Source organism: Aphelocoma coerulescens, chromosome 2, assembly GCF_041296385.1.
Source record: "Aphelocoma coerulescens isolate FSJ_1873_10779 chromosome 2, UR_Acoe_1.0, whole genome shotgun sequence".
Lineage (NCBI taxonomy): Eukaryota > Metazoa > Chordata > Aves > Passeriformes > Corvidae > Aphelocoma > Aphelocoma coerulescens.
The window spans coordinates 114,227,593-114,255,498 of record NC_091015.1 but is presented as its reverse complement, the minus strand read 5'-3'; the positions used below and the strand labels follow the sequence as shown (position 1 = coordinate 114,255,498).

Sequence of the window (27,906 nt, the reverse complement as noted above, 5' to 3'; positions counted from 1 at the left end):
CACTGCATGGCAGCTAAGTAGCTTGAAAATATTTCACTAATGGCTTTCAGTTGTACTAAAGCAGAGAAAAAAATTAAGTAAGTAATTGAAAGGCTTGCAAAAGAGTTAGATGGCAAAGTCCTTGCTGGACTTGTTTCTTGTGCCACTGGTACAAGCACAGCATGCTGTGGAGTCAACTGGCCTATGAGAGCATGGCCACTCTGGTTAACATTACAGAAAACCCAGGCTTGACACAAGCCCCTGCTCATTTTGCAGTACCGTGGCTCTTAGTGTCACTGAAGATTAGTCCAGGCTGCACCTTGGCAGAAAGAGGTAAAAAGTATATGTTTAATGAATCTTATTCCCATATACCCAGTATATATGGGTGTCATAATAACATTCATGATTTTTTTCCAATAATCCCGATCATCATGCTGAAACATGCCTCTTAAAGTGGTTTTACTAAATATCTGGGAAAAAAAAGTCTGAATTCTTGATTCTCAAAGTTTCACTCGAGTATTTTTCTGAAAGAATTGAAATACAACCTCAATCCAGAATTAATTAATGTAAGAACAGTAGAAATTTGCTAGGATCATGTTGAAAAATGAGTCAGATTGCTTCTATGCACCACTTCAGTAAGTTATTTTTTTCTTTACACAGATCTGGAGTCTTAATTAATTGAAAATTTAAAATTAATTTTGCATCACTTCTGAAGCCCTTCGGATTCAACGTGTGTACAAATTAAAAACTGGCAGCCTTCAAGTACTAGCACTTCTTAGTTGCACCAGGTTCTCCTTCCTCACATTGTACTCCCATGGAGCCACACTGGGTCTTCCCTCACGTATCCTAATCCCCAGACCAAGGGGAGACCCCTGCGGGAGCCCTGCCTCTGGTGCAGCTCACATTTCTTTCCAAACCAAGTGCTTCTGATCTTTCAAAATAAATCATTTAGCATGTTGTTGTGAGAGATGTAACATACAGCTCAGGCTAGCAGCAGAGAGCCTGAACAGTGATACCTAACCACAGAGCAGGGAAAAATTCTACACATGAATAGTTTATTCACCAAAACCAGTCGCAAATGTATGCTGTCCCCTTTTCCCCATGAAAAGGAAAACAAATTGACCTCGGTGTGATAATTAAAAAGGAAACAAAAGATCACTTGAAAGCAGAGAAATGTATATTCTTCTGTAAAGCAGAATAATAAACTGTTTCATTCGACCCCAAGTAATTTGCTCCCCACTTTTTCACAGCAAAAGCTAAACAAAAATCAGTTATTCCCACTTGTTATCTCTGGCAATACAAAAAAGAATGGCAAATACTGCGATCATTCCACAAACATTTCTCACTTTATTTGCGCATTCACACATGGTCATATTTTGCATTTGATAACAGTCTATACATTGTGCTCTTTCCTCCAAAAGAGCCTTTCAAACTATGAAGTTAAACAGAAGAACAGGAAACCTATTCAGATCCCCTACAACAACAGCTTTTTTTTTAATCCCTGCAAGAATCTCACGGTGTTCAATGAATTGGTCATAGCCCTTGATCTACAACTAGTAAAGCATAATTTATTCACCTAAACTAAATAATTTACCTACAGGGCAGCTTTAGTTGTAATAGATACCAGTGACTGAAGCTTATAACTCAGCCAGAAATATATTCTGCAGTGTAATTACAGTAAATGGCAGCTTCAGTTTTTCCTTCTTTCTTCCAGGATGCAGAAGAAAACAGGATGGGCACATGGACACACACACACACACACACACACACACACACACACAAAGAATTAGGGGTTTAAAATAGATTTTTACTTTCCCTTGACCAAATAAATCAAATTGCAGACAATTTTTAACAGAAGAGACTACTGCAGTTAGGGTTGCAAGAGTTCCTCTGTAACAAAAATAACCTCTGTAGGGCAAAAGGAATTTAATGACTTTTGCATTAATATGTGAAACTGTTTTTTCATATCAACAGACTCCTAATACAGCGGTTTCCTCATAGACACCTGTATACTTCACATTTACTACTCTAGAAAGGGATCATCTGTATTTTCTTTGTATGTACAGAATTTTTCTAGAACAGTCTGACCCTGGTCTATTCCTGAATTTCCCTGGTGTTCAAGAAACTAAGCAAATTTTCCTACTTTATCTGCATTGAGAATAATTTTAGCTGTAGATAGATGTTAAAACCATTCTCTTATTTCATGTACACTCACTAGTAGTCAAACAAAAAAACAAGTGCCAGCATAATGAAACATTACATTCTTGTTGGTGCTCTAGAAATCAGCATTTCAGTTTGCTTAAAATAAAATTTTCATTTTTTGCCTTTCTAGAATAACCATTTCTCACAAATTAGAATTTTTCATCTCCTACTGAATGTACAAAGCTTTGGTGAACAGTGAAGTGTTAATACTGCCCTACCTGATTTCATTCCTTTAGAATGGCAGACACTAACTTCCTCTTTATTGAACGTTTACAGAATAAAACCAGAAATGAAGCAGAACTATTAGAATTAAAACTGCAATGGTTTCAATTAAAAAAAAAATATATAGTAGCACACATGTGAGACACCATGCAAAATGTATAAAATAGTCCACATGTAGAAGGAATATCAACAGCCTTCAAATTTAAATATTTACTATTTCATTACAAGTAAACAAAAATGGGAAAGAACAACCAGTCTTACTTAAACAGAGCTAAAATTAATTCAGCATCAGCCATGTATTGTAATGTTAAGCTTATGTTAGACAATAAATAAGAAAATGCTTCCAGATTAAAGAACCGTAAAAAGCTTGGTTTTATATTGAATACTGGGTAAACGAAGTATTTTAAAGGTTATTTTTTATTGCAGTTTTAAAAAGTTATCAAAAGTCTTATTCGTGCATACTATATCTTTCCATATATGCATACATCTTTTCTCCCCTCAGGGGTTTTCTATAGCACCTCTTTACTTTCTAATTAGTTTAATAAAACAAAAAAGGTAATACTGTATTAACAGTTTGCAAGTGATAAACTAAGGAAGAGATGCATAGATGCTAATAATTTCCATTCATCTGTTTGGTGACTGTGAAACATCTGATATTTCTAACTGGATCTAATATTTCAGAGTAATTAATGCACTGCTGTAGATACTTACAGCTGAATTCCCATGGGCTTCATCTGCAACTGTAATAACTCGGTTTGGAGGTAAAATAGACCCAAGAACCATAAGCATGGACCCCTGGAAACATGGACTGGCAGTATTTCACAGGTGCTACGCAGTACTGTGAATGATTCATTTGTTTATCACTAGTATCCTCTCTGTGATCCAAAAATAGTGGGAACTTTGAGGATGCAAAAGGCTACTAACCAGATGGCCTTGGAGATGTGCCTGCTGAACTTTGCTGTTGGAAGAGGGTATTGGGGATGGTTGCAGCTAGAAGGTAGTTATAGAGGCTCCTTGTCCTCTCTCAGTTTGAAATAAGGATGAAATGTCTGATCCCATACTTACTCTGCTGGGAAACTCACACTTTACTTATCTGGGTCTGAGGATGGCAGGCCCGGTCTGAGCCGCAACCAGCACTTCAGTGAACGTAGGATGCTCACATATTCATGCACAATTTCATATATTTATGCTGCCATACTTGTCCCTGGTGGCTCAAAAGACAAGTTTGCTATGATGTTGGTTCACATGGCAACCTTGACACCACATTCACGGCAAACCTGTGCCACGTGTAAGTTTACAAGCTGCTGAGTACTGGTAGGTCTGCCCTTAGTCCTTTCCTTATCTCATGCTCATCCACAAATTGAAAATAAATTATATCACAAAAAAAATACAAACTGCGTAATATTGATATCCACAGTGCTGCGCATGCTCACTCTCTCTCTTGCACTGCCTTCATATGATGGTCCTTTCAGTTCATGCAGAGCATGGCATGTGTTTTACCCAAAATACCTGAGTTTCACTTCCAGAGAATATTGGTTGTGCAAAGTAAATGTGTGGGAGGAAGAGGGAAGCAAAAATGCATAGAAAACTACCTACAAAAATATTTAGCATGCACTGACCTACCCAACATACAAGTTCAAAGGGCTCCTGAAGTATTTGCAAAATCTAAATCACTGCTTACAAACTATGTCTGCATGGATTCAAAAACCAAAAGTACACTTTGCTTTTTCAGGAACGATACCTTGCAATGAAGAACACACTCTGTATTGCAAAAGTGCTTAACCACGTATTAACCAAACATTTGCTTTCCAAACACCACTATGCAGAGAGAGAGAGCAGCTATTTGAAACTAAATGTACATTGCCAAGATTTTGGTGACTTGCTGCTTGCATAAAACATTCAACATTAAGAAATTATGGGTATGTGCAATGCGTAAAACATTGGTTTGTGGCAATTTTTCTCTTTCTAAAGCACCCATTGTTTCTTTTTGTTCATTCATCTTCTAATAAAGGGCAAATTCCAGCTTGCCCAGGGCAGCACACAGAAGATTTAAAATTCAGCAGGGATTTAGCAGCCATCACGCAAAGCACTCAGCTGCACTACTGCCAGACTCGTGACAGCACAAGATCCAGCTCACTTTGCCCATGTCCCACAGCTCCAAATGTGGAGCAGGACTCATGTTGCACAGCCAAGAGGAAGTGAGCGAAATACCCTCCACACCCATGGCGCTGTGCGTGCCAGCCCCACAGCACGGTGGTGGAAATGACAAGTCCACCCGCTACACAAATTATTTCAGGCCAGAATGGGAATGTGATCCTAGATGGAGGCAGAGCCAAAGTGAGCCATAGTGAGAAGAGACCTGAGGACACCTCAGCTATAAGTGAATTTTTGTCTTAACTCTTCAAAAAGACTCTTTGTTTCAACTTTGAAGACTTCTCACACAGGCTTCTCACTTACGCATGCATTGTATAAGGATTTAGCTTAAATGCTAATTCAGTATTCATTGATCTCTGCATAACATTCCCAGTAAAATTTGTCCAAAATGCTCATAAATATTTGGTAACTGGCAGCAAAGTGTTTACATAAAGGCATACAGAGATCCGTATGTTCCACAATAGTCCTGACTAAAAGAAAGCACTGAAAAGCCTGAAGCAGGCTGACATTCAGTGATTATTTCAAAACGTATTTTCCCCTTCTCTCCACAGTTTTCATACTCTAGTTGGAGCATGAACAGATCATCACTTCAAACTACTTTTCATTTCATTCTATTGCCAGCATATAACATAATCACAGAAAGAAAAAGACTCAGCTGCAGATGAGGAAGGAATAATATTTCCCTCAATTACAGCAACCAACATTGTAAATTACTGTCATTTTACAAATTATCTCCAAAACAGAGGAAAAGCACATAACTACCAGGGGTTCAATCTGGAGTGCCCACTGCACTTCAGTGTTTGCACAGAAGACCATTCCGTGCCACAAGACCCATTCCTAATTTAAAACTATCCAAGCGAAAGATTTGCAGGGATGGGACCATCCACCCTCAATTCTTCCATATGAAACAGCTCCCAGTCTACCCTGCCTGCTCTGGACATGCCCATCTTTCTCTTCACAGCATCAAGTGCGACAGGACAGGAAGCATTTTCTAACCTTCCTCAGCACCACCTGCCTGAAAATCCCGGTGGTTTAGAGGCAAGAGCACACGGACATTGCTGGAAGCAGATGCCAGCCATCAGAGGCATGTGTACAGTATCTCCCCTCACCCCCCAGATGACTTCCATTAAAACTGGACAAGGGAAACTGATTCAATCCTGGTGTACTTTGTTCAATTCTACAGTGTCAATCAAAATAGAAGTAGAGTAGAAATCAGTGGCAAACTAAATGTCCCAATGCCGTTAGATGTTGCTTCTAAGTTTTCTGTAAATGGAGCCTGTAACACAATCTCTGGGTGGCAAACACCCCACATCCATGTGGGAGGGGAGAGGACTAGTCCCCTGCACTGCTTGATGCCATCTGCCCAATTGCTGGATGTGTGGCCACCAAAGATCTTTCTCAGGTGTGAGAGGCCACTGTAGTGTTTCACCAGTGTGGGAGGCTCTTACCTTGTCTAAGCATTGGAAAAACCACGATTGCTCAGATCCAAACTGGGTATAAAGGAGCTGAAGTCAAGTGCTCATGCTTTTACCTCCAGGCTGGCTGGGTGCCCAGTGTGAGCACACTGCAGCAGGCTGGTCAGACCCAGCACAGGGTATGCTCCTGCTCCACCAGCCACAGGCTTCCTTGTGTTTCATGTGCCAATTGCTACTTGGAGATCTCATGTGACTTACTCGTGAACAAAACCCAACAAAAACAAAATAAAACACAAAGCTAAACTGTTAACCATGCATCCTAGAGAGTTTTTTGGGTACTAATTGCAATGCTGATTGCTCTCCAGATTAAAACAAAGACGGGCTCACATTCTGCTGCTGGTGGGTTTACCACTGTACTGCTCCCAGCTACCACTGTACTGCAGGAGGCTGGGCTGTGCCAAGAAAAACACTGACAACAGTCTCACAACTCAAGTGCTCAAACAGCACAGGCCATAAAATATCTTCTATCAGATGTTCCTTTTCTTTGAATCCTTAGGTTAAATGGCATGAGAAAAGTTAGCTGAAATTAATTTAGCTGAAAAGAAAATAAGCACAAGGGGTGGTAGGAAACGAGCAACCTGAAAACTTAACACAAACAGTTGGATAACTAAGATGCATCCTGAATGGAGACGACTTCTAAGAGGGCCTTATGCCAATGCTGAGGCAACCCAAACCATCAGATCAAGATGACACAATGACAGGCTTCAGAGGCACAAGGATTCTACATGGAAATTGTCTGAGCATAGAGAAAAATTTTCTCCTTACTTTCAGTTAGCAATGAGGACAGATCTGAGGTACCAAATCTAACAGTAATGATGAAACCTCAGGCAAAGACTGCTCTGTCATCTTTTCCTTCCTTCTATTCCATGATACTCCTTTACTTGTCAGCATCTCTTAATCTGTAGTGACATGAGGTTACTCTTCTTTTTGCAAAGTACCTTGACTACTGTAGCATGCTGTTAGAAATGGCATAGAGTAATAATCACATATTTTTCAGGTTTTGCTTCCAAAGTGGTAGAAATGAATAATTTTCTTGTTAAGTTATTAACAATATCCCTGTTATACTTCAGGCCTCATTCCTCTTTAATCTCATTGGGTTGCTGACTGCACATATGCTGCAGTTGTTAGCAGAAAGTAAATTTACCTATTTGATTTACATACCTGTGCCTCATGATCTCTTATTTGTCTCCCTAGTTTTATCTAAGGCTCACCTGGGCACTTTATTAAGTCCTCTTGTTTGTTTAACCACTAGAGTCACATAAAAAAGATTAAAAGCTGCCATTATGGGATTTGGGAGTTCTCCTGTCACAAATGTACAACCCATATAACACCCCCAGGCAGAGGCTGGCACAGAAGCATCAGAAAGAAAACAGGCATACTATGCACTGCTAACATTTGTTAGATTGACTGACCACCTTCCACAGTTCTCTCTTGAAAATCTAAGCCTCCAAATAGAATAGAAGATAATAGAATAGAACAGAACAGCTCAGTTGGAGGGGTCCTACAATGATCTTCTCGTCTAGCTTCCTGACTATTTTAGGGCTGACAAAAAGTTAAAGCATATTATTAAATGAATTGTCCTGATGCTTCTGACAAGTCTGGAGTCCTCAGACACTCCTCACAGGAAATTCCTTCCAGCCCTTACACCAGCTTTGTTGCCCTCTTCCAGAAAAGGACTTAAGCACCCTTCTTAAATTGTGGGACCCACAAGCGCACACAGTGCTCAAGGTGAGGCTGCACTGACACTGAAAACAGGGGAAAATACTGGGTGCACCACAGTCTCTTACTTTTTTTCTGAAACCACTGATTTTAATTATTGACATCCTCCTGCCCTAGGCTACAATGAGCTCTACCTTCAAATAATCCATTTATTTATTTGGTTTCTGACTCATCATATTAACAAAAGGAATCACCCTCTTTCTGCTCACTAATGAAAACTGTCCTCACATTGTCATATTATTAATATTCCATATTAAATTCAAAGGGCAATCAATGTCTTGAAAACATGCACAAAACTGAACCTGCTAAGTTAGAGCCTGTACCATTCCCAGTGAGTGAGGAATGGGAACGGCATAAAAAGCCTCCCTGACTTGAAATTGTACCTCTGCAATACACCAGCATTACCAGAGGAAGTCCTAGAGTGGAGACAGGGCTGAGGGAGCATCTGGAGTTGAAGGCCTGGTCTGTCAGCATGATTTTGCAAAGGGATGTAGCAGCATCCCTTTTTGTGTTATTTCTGATTCAGCAACTACTCTCCAGAGGTCGTCTCCAAGCACCTTCACCTGGAATTCAGCCTTGAACAAAGCTGATACAACATATAAAAAATCATAATGACATTGTGATTGACAAAGTTGTATCTTGGCTCATGTGGATTTCTACAGCAGTTTCCAAAAAAAACCAAGGAATAACAGAAATAACAAAATAAGATTGACTAAGAGGATGTTTCAGAGACTTCATTAAAAATTAATAGAGATTTTTGTCTTTCAAAGTTTTATCATCTCTCAGACAGTAAAGAGGAGGAGGATAAAGTTCTTTGCTCACTCATTTTGTCATGGAAAGAGAGAGCCAGATGATCAGCTGATACCAATTATAAATTATTGGTCAAGATTACAGAAGGAAATGAAATATGGGGGCCAACTGATCCGATTTCTAGCAAAACTGAACTGGAGCAGATGTGAGCATCAAGTCCTGCAACTCTTTCCTCACACATGTCTTTTTCTCCTCTGAATGGTAACCCATGAAGGGAAAACTTGGCTTCTTAGTAAGTTCCCCTAATTCATCTAGGTTCCAAAATAACAGCATATATTCCTTTGCGTTCTGACAGTGTGCAGAGACCACAAGAGTCCCCAGTGAACTGGGGGTGTTAACCTCCATTCCACTTTTATCATCATATGCATATGGAAATGAATATTTACTGGCTGCTTGGAAGAATCAGTATGGAACATTCACTCATGTCAAAAAAAATGGGAAAAACCCTATACTGTGGAGCTCTCTCCCAGGACTGGATTAATTTTTCAACACAAATGTTATTTTCTGGAAGAAAGAAACCTCACTTATTTCCGCTATTTTTTACTGATTAAACTATTCACCACTTTACTCTACTATTTCATATTAGCTCACCATTTGCCCAGAGCATCTAATACTAACCTTCCCGTGTAATACAAAGTCTACTAAAATTTTCTGTTCACTCTTCACAAGTAGAAAAGCCCTTCATGTACCTGATTCTCTTAGTTTTCTAGTCACTCTGAACATCCCCAGAGCTCTCAAAAAGAGGAGTGTTTGACCACTCTTTAAATACATTTTAGGACTTGTGCAGAGTGGGGTTGTTGTAACTAGTGCATCATGATAAGTGTGATTTAGATGCAGAGCTAATAGGTATTTTACTTTAAAAAATCGGGTTTTTACTTTAAAAACCATTTTGTTAGCCAAAAGAAAATTATGAAATGAATGTGCAAAAACACTATTACAGAATCCACAAATACATTCTTTCGCCTTTTAATTATATCAGACTTTATCATGATATCTTTGTACGACTTTTTATCCTTGTTTTTTGCATTTGTGTGCTTTATCCTCTTCACTGATGAGTTTTTAATTTAAAAGTTACACCTGATTTGATTGTTCATTCACAACTGCATCTGCTGCATCAATGAACCTTTCAGTTGTGCAACCACTTGCCAATGTCATCACAGAGCAGCGGGACGCAGTCGGATGGCAAACACACACATTTACTAAAGCTACAGGAAGACTGTAAGTAAATAAAAAGTAACCAGAGTAGTTTTCTACATACTGAATCAAAAGAAAGACATGTTAAGACACTGCAGTGACAGTGGGAGGGAAGAAGATATGCCAGACACGGAAGATGATAGATATGCTGCCGTTTGCAGCAATGTGAAACAAATATAAAATCTGCACTGCTGTTTCCACCCTGGCAGCTTGGCTGTCTGTGTTGTACACAATCAGATCTCTGACAGACGCTTGATTCACACTCACAGTGCTGAAATCAGGCTGGCATGCCAGAGACAAGGCAGCTTAAAGCCATTCCCCTTCTAGACTGAGATGGAGTTACACTGTGAGTGTTGCAAGAGTCCTTCACAGCTCAAATATCACTTTGATAGTTTCAAAAGCTTTACTGGGGATGCAAAATTTTCCTAAATGTTCACTTTCTGTAGCCATGTGACTGTGAGAGTCACCAACTTTTCCTTACAAAGAATACACACATTCCTTTACAGCCCTCACAGCTATGAGGAAAAGCTGTGAAATGTGAAACAACTTCACTCTTAAAGGTTAGAAGCCAGGAGAAAAATAAGAACAGTTTTAAATCATTCTGCTTTGAAGCTATTCATGATTATTCTTGACATCCAATTTTTACTTATTTGTTACTTCAAGTTAGAAAACAGCAGAAAAGCCATAAAAATACTTCAGGGACTGCATCTTTATATCTGGAAAAGAAGTAACTAATATAGCAAGAAAAATGAAAAAAATATTTTTTGTTTCTCAATAAACAGCATTACATACTGAAATATACACATCTTTGGTATCTACAGTAGAGTGTATCTAGTACCAAATACCTCTTTACAGGCAGTGTAAAATTTTAATTTCTGTTTGGGTCCAAATTGCTCTAGTAGAGAGCAATTTTAACACTGGAAGAACGGGACAAGTCCATATTAACTGCTCTTTTGTCCTGGCCTATCAAATTATTCCTTTTCCCAAAAGCTATCCACAGTGTTGGAAACACTGGAAAGTGGCTTTATAAAAGTATTTGGCTTTGCTTCTAAACACACCTTTGCTCTACTGTTAGAGAAACACTATGGTGTATGTTAGGAAACTTCAGCCATGCTGATAAATAAATGAGTTTTAGGTTTGTTTGATGGACTTCTTCAAGTGGGGTATATTTCAAAGTTGACTTTTCTTAAAGAAAAAAGTTAAAACAGGTTAAAACCAGTTAACATTACAACATTAAGCCATGTAAAAGGTCAGTTCCCCAAGGTGTGGTTTAAGAAAAGAAAAATAACCATAAAGTATCTATAACGCTTAACTAAAGTACGACTCAAGAGAAGTTTTACATGGATTTCTCCCCAGTAGTGTTTCCTATTTAAAATTTTATAAAAGCATGAAGGAAGAAAGTGTAATGTAGTAAAACTGTTATTATACTAGGATCAGACATATTAGAAAGTAGAACGCTAGGGCAAGACTATTTGCAGCAAAAAACTGACAGACTACTGAATTTTTTTGGCAAAAAAACCCCAGACTACTGAATTTTTGGTTTTTGAATATCTTCAGAAAAAAAAATAGATTTGGGCAGCACTTTCATTTGGAAAATTAAAAGTACAGTGTTGATTCAACTAAGTTCCCAGCACTTGCAACAGATTAAACAGATTACAGATAAAATGTTCAAGAATCATAAAGATTCCTGAGTTACAAACCCAACTCCCAAAGGGACTCAGGCCCTTGAAAGATGTTACTTTGATGCTTTTAAAAACTTAAAAGTTAAATTGGGTGATTTTTTAATTTTCCCCAAATCCAAGAGTCCCCCTTTTTAAAAGAAAATATGCTTTTGCCAAACTCAACAAATTGGCCAAAATACGCCTAGGAACAAGCAGTCACTGCAAGTCTCTGAAAGACAGAGAGAGAGTGAGAAAGTAGTGAGAAAGTAGGGCCATTGGCAAATGTATACACCAGAGAATCCTGGTCCTCTGTTAAATCAGATGATAAAACCAATTTGATCCTCAGGCTCGACAACCCTAGCTTAAAAAAAAATTTAAAAAGAAGAAAAGGAAGAAAGTGGGGTACCTTCTTATTCATAAAGCAACTTGTAATTAATAACACTGCTGTGCTTCTCATCTACACACAGCTCAGTTATAGATTTATCACAGGCACACCGCGCGATTAAGAGATTCATTTGCCTCCCGGATGTTTGCACACCAGCTCTCTTGGACAGTGCTCAGGAGGCTGAGCAGGAAGCAGGACTGTCCTGCTTCCCACAAGTAAGTGGCTTCTTGAACTTCAGCTTGCACAGGCAGAGGATTAAAACCCAGTCATCACACAACTGTGCTTCACTTGTATAACATCATGATTTTCCTCTGGACTGCCTGGTGTGATGTGCACCTTGGATTTTTAATACTTGAATTCTCTCTAAGTTAGAGAGTTTAGAATTCTCTGAATTTTGAAGAATTTACTATATTCCCTAAAACCTAGTTTATTTATTTATACCACTAAAAATGAATTTTTGCCCTGGTTCCATAATGGTTACTCCCATGAGACAGACCTTTGAAATCTACTGAGTTGCTTATATAATTAAGGACCATGTGTTCAGACATCTAGAAAATTCACATCGCTGCTTTCTACGTTGTTCAAAAAGATGTCAAAGTAGCTGCAATCAACCCAGAGGAAATTCCTTTCTTGGCATATTACAGTGATGTACACTGGAGAACAGCTATGATTACTACAATCATTTTAGGTAGAAATTGTTTATGCTACCATTAAGACAAGCTTATGCTTAAGCATAAAGATGGGGGGATTAAAACCCAAAAAAATCTCTTAAAGCTGCACAAAACAAATGAAGTTACTTTAGTGAATGTTTACATATTTTGTGATAGTTTTATCACTTTTTCTTAATAGGGACAGCTTTGAGAAAATCCCATAAGTAAGGAAGCAATTACTGGTCTAAGTGTTTTCAGCCATGTGGTCATCATCTCCTAAAACCTTCTATAAAAAAAGTCTCCCCTGGTGAATTATTCTTTACAGTCTCACAGGTGTGCTACACAAAGGCTACAAAGCCATCACTGGCAATATATTAAAAAATAATCTCTGACATGCTTGCTAAGAAGAAACGTGTTTATTTTGGAAAAGCTAGGACAGTGTATCACAAAACGTACAAAAGTGACGTCTGTCAAAACTCAGCTTCTCTTATAGCTAGCTTAAGTTTAAAAAGTACATGAAAAGGATGGGGAGAGGAGAGGAGAGGAGAGGAGAGGAGAGGAGAGGAGAGGAGAGGAGAGGAGAGGAGAGGAGAGGAGAGGAGAGGAGAGGAGAGGAGAGGAGAGGAGAGGAGAGGAGAGGAGAGGAGAGGAGAGGAGAGGAGAGGAGAGGAGAGGAGAGGAGAGGAGAGGAGAGGAGAGGAGAGGAGAGGAGAGGAGAGGAGAGGAGAGGAGAGGAGAGGAGAGGAGAGGAGAGGAGAGGAGAGGAGAGGAGAGGAGAGGAGAGGAGAGGAGAGGAGAGGAGAGGAGAGGAGAGGAGAGGAGAGGAGAGGAGAGGAGAGGAGAGGAGAGGAGAGGAGAGGAGAGGAGAGGAGAGGAGAGGAGAGGAGAGGAGAGGAGAGGAGAGGAGAGGAGAGGAGAGGAGAGGAGAGGAGAGGAGAGGAGAGGAGAGGCATCTGAATTGGAAGGGACCTACAACGCTCATCACATCCAACTGCTCAACCACCAAAATTTAAAGCATGTTATTAAGGACATTGTCCAAATGACTCTGGCCAGCTGACAGTCACTGTGAAGCTTGGGGCATTAACGCCTCTCTAGGAAGCCTGTTCCAGAGTTTGACCATCCTCTGGGTAAAGAAATGCTTCCTAATGTCCAGTCTAAGCCTCCTTTGATGGATGCAGCTTTGAACCATTCCCACACTTTATTCTCGGGCTACTCCAGCATGCCCAATACACAGTATTGTTTGCTAACAGGCAATCACAGAGGGCACACTGCACTGACTACACACAGCAATATTGGAACAAAAGTCAACACTGGAATAAAATCCAAGAAGTTAAACTGGTTTAAAACTAGGTTTAAATTGTTTCTATTTCACTATTTAATATGGACTAAAAGATTTCAGTTGACACAGTGCTGGTGAAAAAAAATCTAAGTTCAGTTTTCTTCATATCTTTTTAAACAATGGTTTTTTTCTTTGCAAATATAATCCAATTTTTATTTTGGCTTTCTCTGTAACTTAGACTTTTATTTCAAAATCTTGCTTTTTTTCAGTGCAGCGAAGAAAACTCAATTTAAGATAGAACCTCAGGCATGCAGAATATATCAAATAAAACTGAAAACACATTTCTTCCCCATTTCCTACACTATAAACAACACAAATACTTCAGCACACACATGCACAAATTCCACAGTCCTGGCCACCACGAAGTCACAAAAAAAGAGAAGTAACAAAGAAAGAGACACTTTGAAAATTAAATTAAAGCAACCTCAGCACCCCGTCTTCCCAAGACTCAGCACCCTGTGCTGCCTTTTGCCTGGAGACAAGTGCATTCGTGTGGGAAGCCCTATTCTCTGCCATTCATCGCACCAGGAGAGAAGAAGTGCAGTGTTATAGCTGGAAGGACATGAATAAGCCTTTCTGATGTAGTCCTCTGCCTCCATATCCCTACCTATCACTTAGGTTTGGCAGCTTGGGGCGGAGGCTGAGGTAGCCAGAACCATGTTTGGCCCAGATGAGAAAGGTGTGGAGGGCTCAGAGTTGGTGCAGTGCTGTGCTCCCCATGTCTTACCTTCTGCACCACCACTGTTCCTTCAGGGAACACTGAATCAGGGCTCTCTGAACCCTAACTCTACCCCAAAAAGCAGTTTGGGGTTGAGGATGAGATCCTCTGTGACATGTTTGGCCAGGCAGAGAAATGATCAAATAGAGATACCACCCAGAAAACAACACTTCTGTTACAAGTAATAAGCTGCTCTTTTATTCACAGCCTCCCAAGGGAAGGTCTGGAACTGGTTCTGTCTCTCTGCTCCTTATGTTATATTTATCTGCCATATTATTCAAAGAGCACAACCAACTGTAAATTCACAAAGAGCACATTCTACAGTAAATTCACTGTAGAATATGCAAAACTGCAGAATAAATTCACATTCATTAATTCCTCCAAAAGTGTGATGGGCATCATATATTAAGAATAGAAAGTAGAAACAAACCATTGATGAATTTGATTTCTCTGATTTGAAGCAATTCAAGGATGGTATGCTGTGGAAGAGAACCCTGCCAAAGTAAGAGGGCATTCCTGGGCACTGAAAACTAAGCACTTGCTTAAGTGCCTCGTGGCACAGGAGACCAAAATAACTATACAGACTAATATACCTATTTTTTTTCCAAAATGGTGGAAAGATGTGCCTGGCAGGGCTTTCCCACATCCCTTTGATTGCACCACTGCACCCATTTTTCCTTGTCTTCTCAAATTATTCAATATTTGTGAAATGCACTGAAATTGCACTGTTTCCTTTAAAATAACTTCTCAAGGATCAGACCGTGCAGCCTCATGCAGCCCCTGGATGAGGCAATGCTCCCAAAATTATGTCAATGGGAGCCTTGCCCAAGGAAGGACTATAGGACTGAGCTGTATGTGAAGGAAGGGCTTGAAATTATGGATCATGGTATCAGGATAAGACTTTATATTTCAAGCATATGTTTATCCTTTTTACTAAATCACCAAAGAGCGTGGGGAGAAGAGGGGGATGTCACTTTGGAAAACCATATGGTACTTTGATTTCCAAGCCAGAACTGTGCATACTAAATATTTATAGAATCTAGTGATATTCTCTTCTTTCTGTTTATTCCTGTCACCCAGAGAAACTCTGGCCAACTACCAATCAAATATCCAAGCAAGCACAGGGAAAGAGAGAAAACAGCTCGCCAGTAGGCTCGTAATTAGCAACCTGAAACTGGAAGGAGGCGCTTGGGAAGATGCATCTGGATTCCAGCACTCACCGCATGTCATGAGTGGTTTCGGAAATTGAGTTCTCAGTCTCTGCAAGGGGTAGGGAAGATATACACAGTATTTTTGGCTAGACTGAGCAGGGGCATATGTGGAGCAGCTGCAAAAGCAGACATGTGTCTGCTGCCAGAGACCAGTGTAGGAACACAAACGCACCTCTCAGCGATGACAGCTAACTTGCTCCTGGTGTCTCCTGGGTAAGCTGTGTCTCCCTACCTGTGGCAAGCAGGGCTGTTGCATTTACTTTGCTTTAAATAAAAACATTGCAGAGTGTCCTCCTTATCACCTTCTGCTTAGGAGAGTAGTTGAAGGAGCTACTGAGGGGTACAGAAGGTCTGAAATCTATCTTAATAGGAGACAATCTTCATATCCAAGGTCTAGCCTTGATATAGAATTCTTCAGGTCCTTTTCCTTTTTCCCTTCTCTGCTCTTACCTACTTCCCCTTTCCTTTTGGTGTGAGAGCTAGCAATCTCCAGCTACCCTTCCATTCTTATATAGTAAAAGGATTTTAAAAAGCAGAGCAAACCCACAACTCAATACACAGTATTCTACTAACAGGAGCAGCTTTCACTGGCAATCACCCTCAGCATTACTTTAGACAATTTGGGATGCTGCTGGTGCACTTTCTACATAGATGTTGCTGCTGTACTAAGTGTGGTGCAGAGAGGTCTCATTAGCATTATGAGGGTGGAAGTCACCTACTTTTGCATATATATATATATGTAATTTCTAATTAATAATAAATTTTTGCATTCCATGAAAATAACAATATTAGAATCAGGTTGAAGCTATCAACCAAACAAAAGCTGTATCTTTGATATGGAAACTTTAATTTTTATAAAGATAATTACATTTTACTATGAAATTGGTGCTCAAAAGTTCCTTTCTCTATGACTGAAACAACTATTTACTATGAAAAACATACTTATTGAAGGTTGCCAAAAGTGTAATAACCACACATCTGTTATTCTTCAAATATATATTTTCTAAAACATTTGATATTTACTTCACATGTAATAACAGTTATTAAACCTTTCTGAAGTCTGTTTTGTGGAACCATAAAGTAAAGCATTACACGCATAGGAGAAGCACCATGGGAACAAATGCAAAAAGGGAGTAGAAGTGTTGTTAGCAGCTGAGTAACTTACTAGTCACATAACAAAGTACAACTCAGAGAAGCACAGTAATAGGAGTACTGGAAGTCTGAAAACCCTGCAGGACTATGAGTTTTAAGAGGTCCAACGTCATCCATTTCAAGTTTTAAAATTATCAAATCATTTATAGGTCAACAAATATGTAAAAACAGAAGACATTCCTGTAATCACTACTGAATCTACTAGACACAGACATAAACTTCATTATCTGGTAGCACAAATTAGAGAAATTTAGGTATTAAAAAAAGGCCTTCTTTTGGTTGCAATTTTCTACAGTGTGGCAGCATTTCCCCAGCAGCATTTCCCCAGCATTGGCGGTGGCTCTTTGCAGGCTCTGCACTGCAAGCCTCACCCCAGCCATGAGCTGGAAAGACACTACTGACTGCATTACAGGAGAAGACCAGCTCTCTAACTGAACTGATCCTCTTTTCTTTTGAATTTTAACAGGCTTTGTGCATTAAGCTCTCTTTAATAGCCAGGAAACAAGCACAGTCACTGTTAATTGCTCATAACTATTCCATTTGAGATTTTGAGTGAGCCTCCCAGCAACAGGACACAAGGAAATGGCCTCAAGCTGTGCCAGGGGAGGTTCGAGCTGGACATCAGGAAGAATTTCTTCACTGAAAGGGTGGTTAAGCATTGGTGGGCTGCCCAGGGAAGGGATGGAGTCACCATCCCTGGAAGTGTTCAAGAAACGACTGGATGTGGCACACATAGCACTTAACGCTATGACTTAGTTGACAAGGTGGTGTTTGCTTAAAGAATGGACTCTATGATCTTGTAGGTCTTTTCCATCCTTATTGATTACATGATCCTATGATTTCTACTGGGTCCTGAATGTGACTGAAAAAATCTTAAGCCAGAGATGAACAATGCCTTCTAAAACACATTTTTAGTCAAGTCATGTTTGGAACAAAGTCCAAGAGAGCTGACTGCTTTCTTGGCATTTTTATGCATATGTAGGTGCCATCGTAACATGCACCAATAAAGAACAATAATCCCGATGTTAACAGTTGCAAAAAAGTCATCCTATTTAACCATAAATCTATTTGCTTTTGCTTAAGATTTTTTAAAAATCCATAAACATGACAGCTTGCTGGACATTAAAGTAGTGCACATGCTCAGCATTTGAAACCAGGTTTCTTATAGGACAGCACAATACAATACTTTTTCTAAATCTCAAAATTGCTCCTCAGTGTTCTTCAGAAAATACAGTCAGGGAACTGCAGTCTAGATCAAGCTGGACAAAGGTGGCGACTACCATAGTATGTTACAATCAGCTTATTTGTAATGTCTCAAAAGACAAGCAATAACATAAGGACCTTCATTTATATCTATCAAAACCACATATACTCCTTTTAATTGAAAAGCTCTTAACTCCAGTAATTTCCTGGGTATAAAGCTACTTTACTTGAGCTGCAGCATTTTTAATTTCCCTTGCATTGAAAAGCAGCATTCTCAGCTTACAAGTAATGCTTACATAAAAGCCTCACAGTCACATCTCTTGGTGCCACAATGTTTTTCAGGATATGAAGACAACAGTAATGTAAACACTCCACTATTGCAGAATAAACACCATGTAGCCACAAAGCAGTGATGACATCACCTGGAAATTATATGGGATTAATTTTCTGCAATGTAAACTGACTGACTGACTGTATCTCCCGGTCCTAAACCAACTCCAAAACAGTTTGTTGAGAACAATTTATATGGATCTTCCAGTTTTGAAGCAAAGATAATTCCTCCTTAGGGCATTACCACGTGTCTCTCCTTTGATGTATCTAAAAATCTTGCTTCCTCCCTCCTGAATGAGAATGTCCTTGCTCAAACAACACATTTAAATGCTATTGATATTTCACACCTGACTCAGGTGTGCCTAAGTCAAAGGCTTGCAGAGAATAGAATTTTAAGTAGCCAGACATGCTGCTGCTTCTTTCCCTAGAGTTTACACAAGAACAGCTGTATTGGATCAGAGCTAACATAGATGCAGCCCACTAACCTGTCTCTATTGGTGGCCAAAAGGGGATTCCTACTGAAGAGAGTAAGATTAGGGAAAGGATGTAGTGATACATCCCCAGAATAATCTCTCAGTTTTGAGAGATCTGCAGACCTGGGATTTCTGCTTCTGTGACTGAAAGTTAAGTGGGATTCCAGCCTCCAGGTATTACATCTAGCAATGTGTTTGCTTTGGAAACTATGCTTTAAGATAAAAAAATACTGATTTAAACCAGGAATGGACAATATTATATTAAGCAAATATTGCTATAGAAGAGTTAACACTGAACTTTACATATATGTTACTCATTAATCTTTTAGTCAACCAACTTCAGAAGTTGTGGACACCCCACACCTTGTGTTATAGACCAGGCTGGATAGGGCTCTGAACAACTCATGGCAGAGGGACTAGGTGATCTTTAAGGTACCTTCCAACCCGAGCCATTCTATGATTCTACGATATATTCCTGTCATAAAAAATCTTGTGTTAAAAATACAGTTAAGATAATGAACATTGCTATTTTTAAAACCTCAAATCTTAATTGTTCTATCTGTGTAAAAGACTTCATCTTCTTTTTTTTCTCCTTGCTGGTTCTCTGAAAAAGCTGGTGAGAACATATTTGATTCTGTGACTATGGCAGGCAGAGTACATTCAAATCTTCACCTCAGCTGTGCTAACTAATGTGCTGCTTCAAATAAAGTTACCCCAGGGTGACGATCAATCTCTCAAGGTGCAGAAGTGCTATTTGAAAGACTTTCTGCTTTTCAATCTAGAGTGGCAATAATGGGATCTGCACAGAAATTCCCTTTACATATTTTCTTCCTCTCAGGAAGTCTTCCCAGCTGTAATCAGTCTATCAACAATTCTCTATCTTTCACGTGGTACATACACTGCATATACACAGCTAGCATAGATTGTCCTTGTTTTGAAACATCTCACAAGTTGGAAATTGCCACACTGAGTTCTGTGAACTCAGCTAAAAAGACATTGATCCTTTTCCATTCTCACTTTCAAAACAGAGAGTATCAATTCATTCTAGAACTCCTCAAAACTTCTTTATTCTTTTCATTCTGATGGAGACAAGTAGCACCAACAGGTGCTAATTCATAATTTGGGTGATGAAAGAATTAACAGTTTACTGTAGTGCCCTGCAGACACCTGTGGTATCACACTGAATGAAATAGTTATCAGGAACCAAACTGGATGTAACTTGGGAAAAAAACCCCAACCTGTTAAAAAAAAACCTTTGAGGACATCAAACTTAGCAACTGAGAGTGTGTAATTTTCAGTAATATCAAAAACTCCAAGCAGAGAGCAGATTCTTCAACTTACCATTTGTAGAAGAATAAAGATGACACTAAGCATCATTTTACATCACTCTTTACTGGATTTGGCCTAGTTTAATTTACAAGACAGACATGTTTCTGGTATGATGACCTTGTGGCTAAGTTTGTCTGCAAGAATTTCTTTCACTTGAGGAATGCTGCATATTGAATTTTCCTCTGATGCTGAATAGCTCTCTGCCAGCTTTGCTCCTCTTTCAACTTCATTTACTTTTGTCAACTCATATGTCAGAGATTAGAAGTTTCATGGAAAAAATAACATGAGTGAGAGCAATATTTTCATTCATAAGTAAGACTTGTAGCCAAAAGGTGTGTCCCTTTCTTTAATACTAGCATGCTGTATAGTCACCAGAAAACAACATTATGAGCCAAGTTCGTATGATGAATAAATTGCTTTAGATCGACTGGGGAAAAAGAAGAGGACACAAAACAGAAAAGCTGAACACATTTGTGCATGACACTGCATGACTCCCACTCTAAATTTGAGGTCATTGATACATTCAACCAACTAAAAGAAATAACTGTGCAAGTTTGCCTGTGCAGTTTTTCTTCCTTACCTTTTGTGCACTGGGAAGGAAATAAATTTATGGCTTACCTTTCAAAACCAATCTGCCGTAATGTCTTCTCCCATGTCGAACCTGTACAAAGAGGAGAAAAAACAAACACCCTCAGTAAAGAACCTTTTTTGCATGAACACTCTTTTCCTTTCCTTGTGCAGCTGGGATCTGTATATTAAGGAGATTTTTCCACCCCTAGAGAAGTTTTCCCCAGAGTGGAGAGCTGTTGAGAGAGGCTACCACCAGGTGACATGACAGTGAGAGGGGTATCAGCCTATACAACTCCTTTACATTGCAGAGCAGCTACAGTTCACTGCAATTCCAAGGGTGGTCTCCCCTGCTAGAGCAATGTGATCTGGAAGCGCTGAGCTGGCATCTCACATCACGCACTCTTCACATTTCAGCTTTTCACTTTACTGTAGTGTTCGCCTGATTCTTGCTGAAAGCTTTACAGCTCCTTCTGAAATCCAGCCCTTTTATTTTTGAGCAAAAGCATGAACATGTATTGCTTCTTTATTTTTTAACCCTTCATATTCACACAAACAGCTGCAAAGGACTCTTTCTCAAAATCATCAAGGACTCAGCCCCACAAACTACTCAAATGTGCAGACTCATCCAAAGAATTGTCCTCAGTATTTCTGTTTTGTTTAATACAAATTTTACCTAGATTTTCTCCAAAATAACCCCCCCACACAGACTGCAAGCTTTAGGTGATCAGTTTTCAGCTCTTGGTAGTTTTTTTGCTTTTTACCAGTCTCCTTTTTTTTCTACTATTATGAGGTTATTATATACAGGCTACTAAGAGCACAAATATCTCAAGTCATGCAGGTCTGCTAGGCAAATACATAGGAGGACATGAAGCTGCGTCATAGTTTGCTCTGTCTTTTTACACTCCTGTGGGAAATGCAACAGGACTGCATGCCATGTAAGCAACTACAATTCTTTTTGAATGATTCATCTGAATCCCTCATTGAATTCTCAAAATCAGAGAAGTGACAATACTTCCAGTTGCTGATGCATTCTACCACCTAAAGGCAAATACAAATCAGGAACAAAAGTTTCTCTGTAAGTGACATTAAGCAACACTTTTAATTGCCCCCCATTCAGTGCAAAGCAGGCACGAATTTCAGGCCCATATCCAGCAAAACACACAGCAGTAAGAGACTTCAAAAGTGAGGTGGAGAAAGCTCTACATTCACTAAATGGGAAAAAAAAGAAGTAAAATTTTGTTCTGGAATAACTGAGTAGTGTCAATTGTTTGATCAGTATCAAGAGCTTCTACTGTGGCATCTGTATTTGCCTGAGGTGGGGCAAGACCTCTGCCTGCACAACTACATAAGACAATGCCTCTCATCACACTGAGTTAATATTTTATTAAAAGAAGTTCTTTAAAGACACCTCTAAAGCAGGAGAACAAATACTCTCACACATTTATTTCAAATAAATGTGAAAAACAAAAATAATGTCTTGCACAATGAAGCATGAATGAGTGAGATAAATAAAGACCTGCTCCATTAAGGTATTCTGTTATAAGTTATCCCCCAAAACCATCACCTTCTGCTCATCTCTGGACCGTAACTGGTTTCACACAGCATCCATGAATCAAGTAATTGTTAAAAAGATGACTGTGCCACTCCACAGGTAAGTGCAGGGCAGACACAAGCAATTATCCATATATTTTATGCAATCCTGCTGGCTGGAAGAGTAGCCAATGTTTTTTGAACTCTGAAGATTTGAAGAGTGTTGAAGAAAAGAAATCTCAACAGCACTTCCTAAAGCAAAGACCAGTATTGGCATCTTTAGTCAGAGTTTCTATGCCTTCCACTATTATGTATAATTGTGTATGAATTTTTCACCCCATGGCTGGCTACACTTCATTTATATTATATAGAGAGAGTCCTACTGAAGAGAGAGGCAGGGAGAGAAAGAGAGAGAAAGGAAAAAAGCTATAGAGAAAAGGGAATTGGGTCTCCATAGGTTTGAAATAATCTTTTGGCTGCAGCTGGCCACCAGAATATTCTTGGAAATGTATCTGTCTCCTCTGAAGCAAAGCCTGCCAAGAACACAACTAACATTTCATATTAAAAAAATATATCTTTTTATATGGAGTCTTATTTTAAAATGTTTATGCTCTAAACATTCTGTTTTAAGACTTGCCAATTCCATTCACACTAATATCAACTTCTGCACCACACTAAGAGCCAAAAGTAAATACCCTGAGGTAACAGCAGCACTAAAAAGAATAGCGCTATTAAAAGTCTAGAAAAACTATTATTTGATTTAAACCTTACCCATTGCTTCCAAAACATAAAACAGGATTTAAGTCACGTAATTCTCATTAAAATCAGAAAAGGAGTTAATCCAGAATTAAAGACTTGATCCTGCTCCAAAGGAAATCAATAGGAATTTGGCTATTCAACTGAGTCTTTCTCTCTGCTGGGACTGTGGAAAATATTCACCTGTTGGCTTTCAGAATCAATCAGCTACTACAGTAGATTCACTAAGTTAAGGTGGCTTCCCTTGGCTTTCTTCTTTTTTACTACCAGAACAAAAATACCGTAACTGTTTATTAGAATGCCTTAATCTGATACCCATGTAATTAAGCTTTTCCCCCCCAAATATTCGCCTCAGAGTGCCTGACCATTCTCATTTATTCCAAAGATTCTGTTTCACATTAACAGCTCTAGCTTTAAAATTCTTCAAAGAGCTGAAGCATAATGCGCTTCCAGAATTTCTGCTCACTTCTAATAGGAACAATGGTAACATGCATACCATGCTCACATATGCACTCAGTGAAATCCTAGCATAAGAATGAGAGGATAAGAATATGAGATTTAGTAAGATAAAATCAAAAATATCTTCATTAAGTGAAATGTTGCCTTCTTTGACAGGTAGGCTTTAATTCACATGGCACTTGCCATATTTAGTTTGGTTTGGTTACAACTCTCTGCTTACTATGGATGCGAGGGCTCACAGACCACTGACAGGTTGTTCACCTTTACAGAATGTGAAGTTGCCTCGCTGCTGAAGTGCACTGGTGGGCATAGGGAAAACAGAGAATAATATATTCATAGGATCACAGAATCATGGAATACCAGGTCAGAAAGAACCTCAAGGATCATCTGGTCCAACCTTTTTTGGACAAAAGCACTGGTTAGACAAGATGCCCCAGCACCCTGTCTAGCTGGATGTTAAAACCACTGTTGGGGAAGAATACTGGGTAATTGATTTTCATACTTTCATGGAGGTTGCACAACTATTCACCTTGAGCCATTTCATGTCCTACCTGCCACTACTGCAGAGATCAGTAGCTGTTGAGGGAGAAGTCTGGCATGCATTGTAAATGAAACTCATGCCTCCTATGCCATTCCCATGCACATATGCATGCAAGTCCCTGCAGATCCTGTGGTCCCAATGACTGTGTGCAGTGATTACCCACAGCCTTCTGCCTTCTCATTTCTCCAGAGTTAGTGGCTACTTTAGGAGCTACATGCCTGTGTCTGACTCTGCTCTTGAGGCTTTCCAACAGTAAGAATAATAATTCTTGCATTCTTTTCTCACTGTGATCTGACATAAGGACCAGAGGGGAAAAATACGGCTTAACTAAACCAAAAGACATTGTTTGACATTTTCCAGTAATCATTAAGTGAGCCTGTCAGAATTCAAGTATACAATTGAAATTATATGAAGATCTCCAAAGATTGGAATAGGAAAAAAATATCTGTTAATTCCATCAAACCAAATTTAAAAAGTTTTTTTTTAGAGCCTGTCAATCGGGTATTCCAGAGAGTCATCCAGACTCTCTGAAGGAATGAGCAAGGTACCAGACATTCCCCAGTTACACTTAGTTCATGAGTAACATGCAGGTGGGATATACATACACAAACCTGTTATGATACTTCAGAAACAGGCAGATATTCTTGGAATAGTAACTTCAGTGATCTTTATCCTAACATTTTGAAGGAAAAGAATTTCTGAAGAACAGCTGAATTTGTAATGATCAGAATATTCCTATCAATTTCAAAACTTTAATCTTAAGCTTGTGACACTTACTAGTATTCTCCAAACCACAAAAAAAAGGGGGGGAAAAATCCTTTCATATATTCAAGAGATACAAAACAGAGATACAGAATACTCCAGAAATGGAAAGAAATGCTTTGCTAAACCTTCCCATTGCAGGTGCCACTTCTCTTAACTCTGCTTCTCAAACAACAGAGAACAGGGCAGAAGTTTGCAGAGTCCAGCCCAGCCAGACTAGTTGGGGACCTGATTTTCTTGAATGCACACCTGAAAGCTCGCAACAAACTGGATGAACATACTGGCTTGTCCTGCTACAGTTTGGTTCTTTTTGGAAGAGACACAAACTCTATAAACCATTTGGGGGTTTGAAGTCTATTTTCAATGGAGGGGGAAACATTGCTCTGCTGCATATTCTCCTTCACCTTACTGACAAGTAACTAATAAGTATTTACAAACAAGACAAAATGTACACAACTGATAAAAACTGCCAAATTTGGAATATATTTGTTTCATCAGCTTCATATATTATAACAGTCTTTGCAGTTGCTTGTTCCTAGTAGCAAGCTTCTATCTTCTTCCAAACAAAAAACAAAAACCACTTATGGGTTTTTTCAGAAATCCTACCTTTTTTGTTGTTTAATAAATACAAAATCACAGGTTTTATGAAACCAAACAGTAGTTTTGACTAGAGAAATGTAGGTGGCATAGGAAAGAACTTTTTCTTATTTGCTGCACAGTACCATAGAGGTACTGTTAACATTTACTTACCTGTACATTGGCTATCCAATAGTTAGTTACATGCAACATGACTCTTACAGAAACAATCATTTCTCTCATGTGAAGGGCATCAGACAGTGCTACCTTGGCATTTAGCATCCATCTGTCTATTTTGAGAAATAAATCTCTCTTACACTTCCTCTTCCCTTGATTCAAATTACTCAGCCTGCATCCTGCACTCATCACTTTGTAATTTTATCATCAGTCTATCATCTGAGATAATGACAACACTTTCTTTTAGCATGAGATCTCCTAGTATGGCATATTACTAATGTGCTGTGTTCATGCTGATGTTTTAATTCAACACTGGAGAGTATTTCTGGGGCAAATCTCTTACCATGCTTTGGTTTGCACAAGAGTGATCTTGGAGTGCACAAACTGAATTCCTTTCACATGAAACTAAAGGGCAGCCCAGGGACACAACTGCTGTGTTTCAGCCTCCAGTGGTTATTCTGTCTGCGTGGCCAGAGTAGAGCTAATCCACACTCAAAACATATCAAAACATGGCAGCCAAGGACACTGCACCAAATGCTTCACCCCTATCTCACCATGCTGCTTGCTGAGACATGCAGCTCACTCCACTACTCCCTGTGCCCGTCCTGGAGTGTTCCCAGAAAAGCTTCCCAGTTACAGTCACCCTGAGGGATGAAGGGGCAGGTCAGGGTGCTCACCCTTAAGATGTTTTTTCTGGGCTGTATCCCATCAACAGTAAGCAGGAGCCTTTCTACTGCTCTGATGTACAGAATAGCACTGGATGCTCAGCACTGTCACACTCCCTATAAAACCCCAGGGAGACAAATATGTAAGGCACAACAGCAGATTACTTCATTTTTAAAGCAATGCCTCAAGGAGAAGGAATAAGGGAAAATCTGGGCTGTTATGGTTTGCTGTACATGCTGAAGAGACTAAAACCACCAGTAAAATAGAAGCTTAGGCCCAGTGGTCCAGGATTCTGTCTAGATGAAGAAAGTGATTGCTGACTACATAGCAGGAAAGAGTCCTATCAAGAAGAAAGATCAGATGTTGCAAGTCTTTACTTGCCTTCCACTCATACCAGCTTTCAACAGATTTTTTACTGAGTAAAGAGAACAAATCTGATCCCTCCACAATAATGTCATGGGAAAGATTTACTGTGTATTTTCTCCTCTGAGGAAAATAATAAATTACTATCGTGAGATACAAAATTTGCTTTCCAATAAAAAAGAAATCTTGACTCATTCCATGGTAACTGGAAAAATAATCATCATCAAAAATGCTAGTTCTTCTCTAAGGAGATGTTAATGAGTGGGAACTTTTACTAATAAAGTGAGCAGAGAAGGAATATAGAACAAAGTGCAGTAGCACTGACACCAGGTTTCTGTGTGTGCATACATATGCATATTGCTTTAAGGTGAGCGCTAAGAAGACAATGGCTATGGTAAAGTGATTAGTAGCTGTATGTGAACAGTCACCTCTTCCAGCCTGTGGCTTTCCTGGGAATTCTAGGGGTCCAGACGTGTCAGCAGAGCTCTCACAGAGAAGTGGGGACCCTAAAAGCAGCTGCTTCACTGGCCTAATCTATTTATCTATCTATCTATCTATCTATCTATCTATCTATCTATCTATCTATCTATCTTTTTTTTTTTTTTTTTAAATCCTGATTAGCACTTAGAACTGCGGGGCTGGGGGAGCCTTTTTTTTGTAAATTGACCATTTAACTTAAGATAGGCAACACCATGTGAAACACCCCTTAGTGCACCTGGGATATAATTGATCCAGCATCTTGCTGGAGGCAGGGGCAGATCCCAGCTCACTTTGCATGATGGTAAAACCAGTGTCTCTGAGCCTGATGCAAAGTGTATAGAAATAACTGGAAAGACTTGTATTGAGTTAATGGGCTTTGATAGTTTGCTGAAATGAATAGCAATGAGGAACAGTAAAAAAAAAATCGTTTTTTAAACGTGAAGATGACCTACTAATTAAACATCAAGTTAAAAGATGGAAAAAAATGGAAAAAATAATGACTTGGAGAAAGAAAATGTGGGAAAATACTTTCTGCATTTTTTCTTCCATGACAGATTTGTTTAAAATGATACACAGGTAATAAAACAAATTTAAATTGGCTGAATTGCTTCACACTTTTTTTTAAATCAGCTTTTCCACAAGGATGACAGGTTCCATAATTTTTGTACGAATCATGACTTCTTTTATCTGCTTAGACATAGTATATCAGAAACACAGGCAATCTTCCCCTGCAATATACAGAAGCTTAAAACCACTCTTATTTTAACCTCATTTAATTTCAAATTTATTTTCTCAATGAGGCAGCAAAGCAGCAAAACCC

At 39.1% G+C, this 27,906-nt stretch overlaps 1 protein-coding gene across 2 annotated transcripts in view; it reads right to left on the bottom strand.

Moving 5' to 3' along the window:
* Positions 1-27,906, bottom strand: part of PIEZO2 (piezo type mechanosensitive ion channel component 2) — a 292,042-nt gene that overhangs the window by 135,740 nt on the left and 128,396 nt on the right. For both annotated transcript variants that reach the window (XM_069004418.1, XM_069004417.1), the window contains exon 4: positions 20,825-20,867. In XM_069004418.1, coding sequence (XP_068860519.1) covers positions 20,825-20,867 — 43 coding nt within the window. The remainder of the gene's footprint in view (positions 1-20,824; positions 20,868-27,906) is intronic.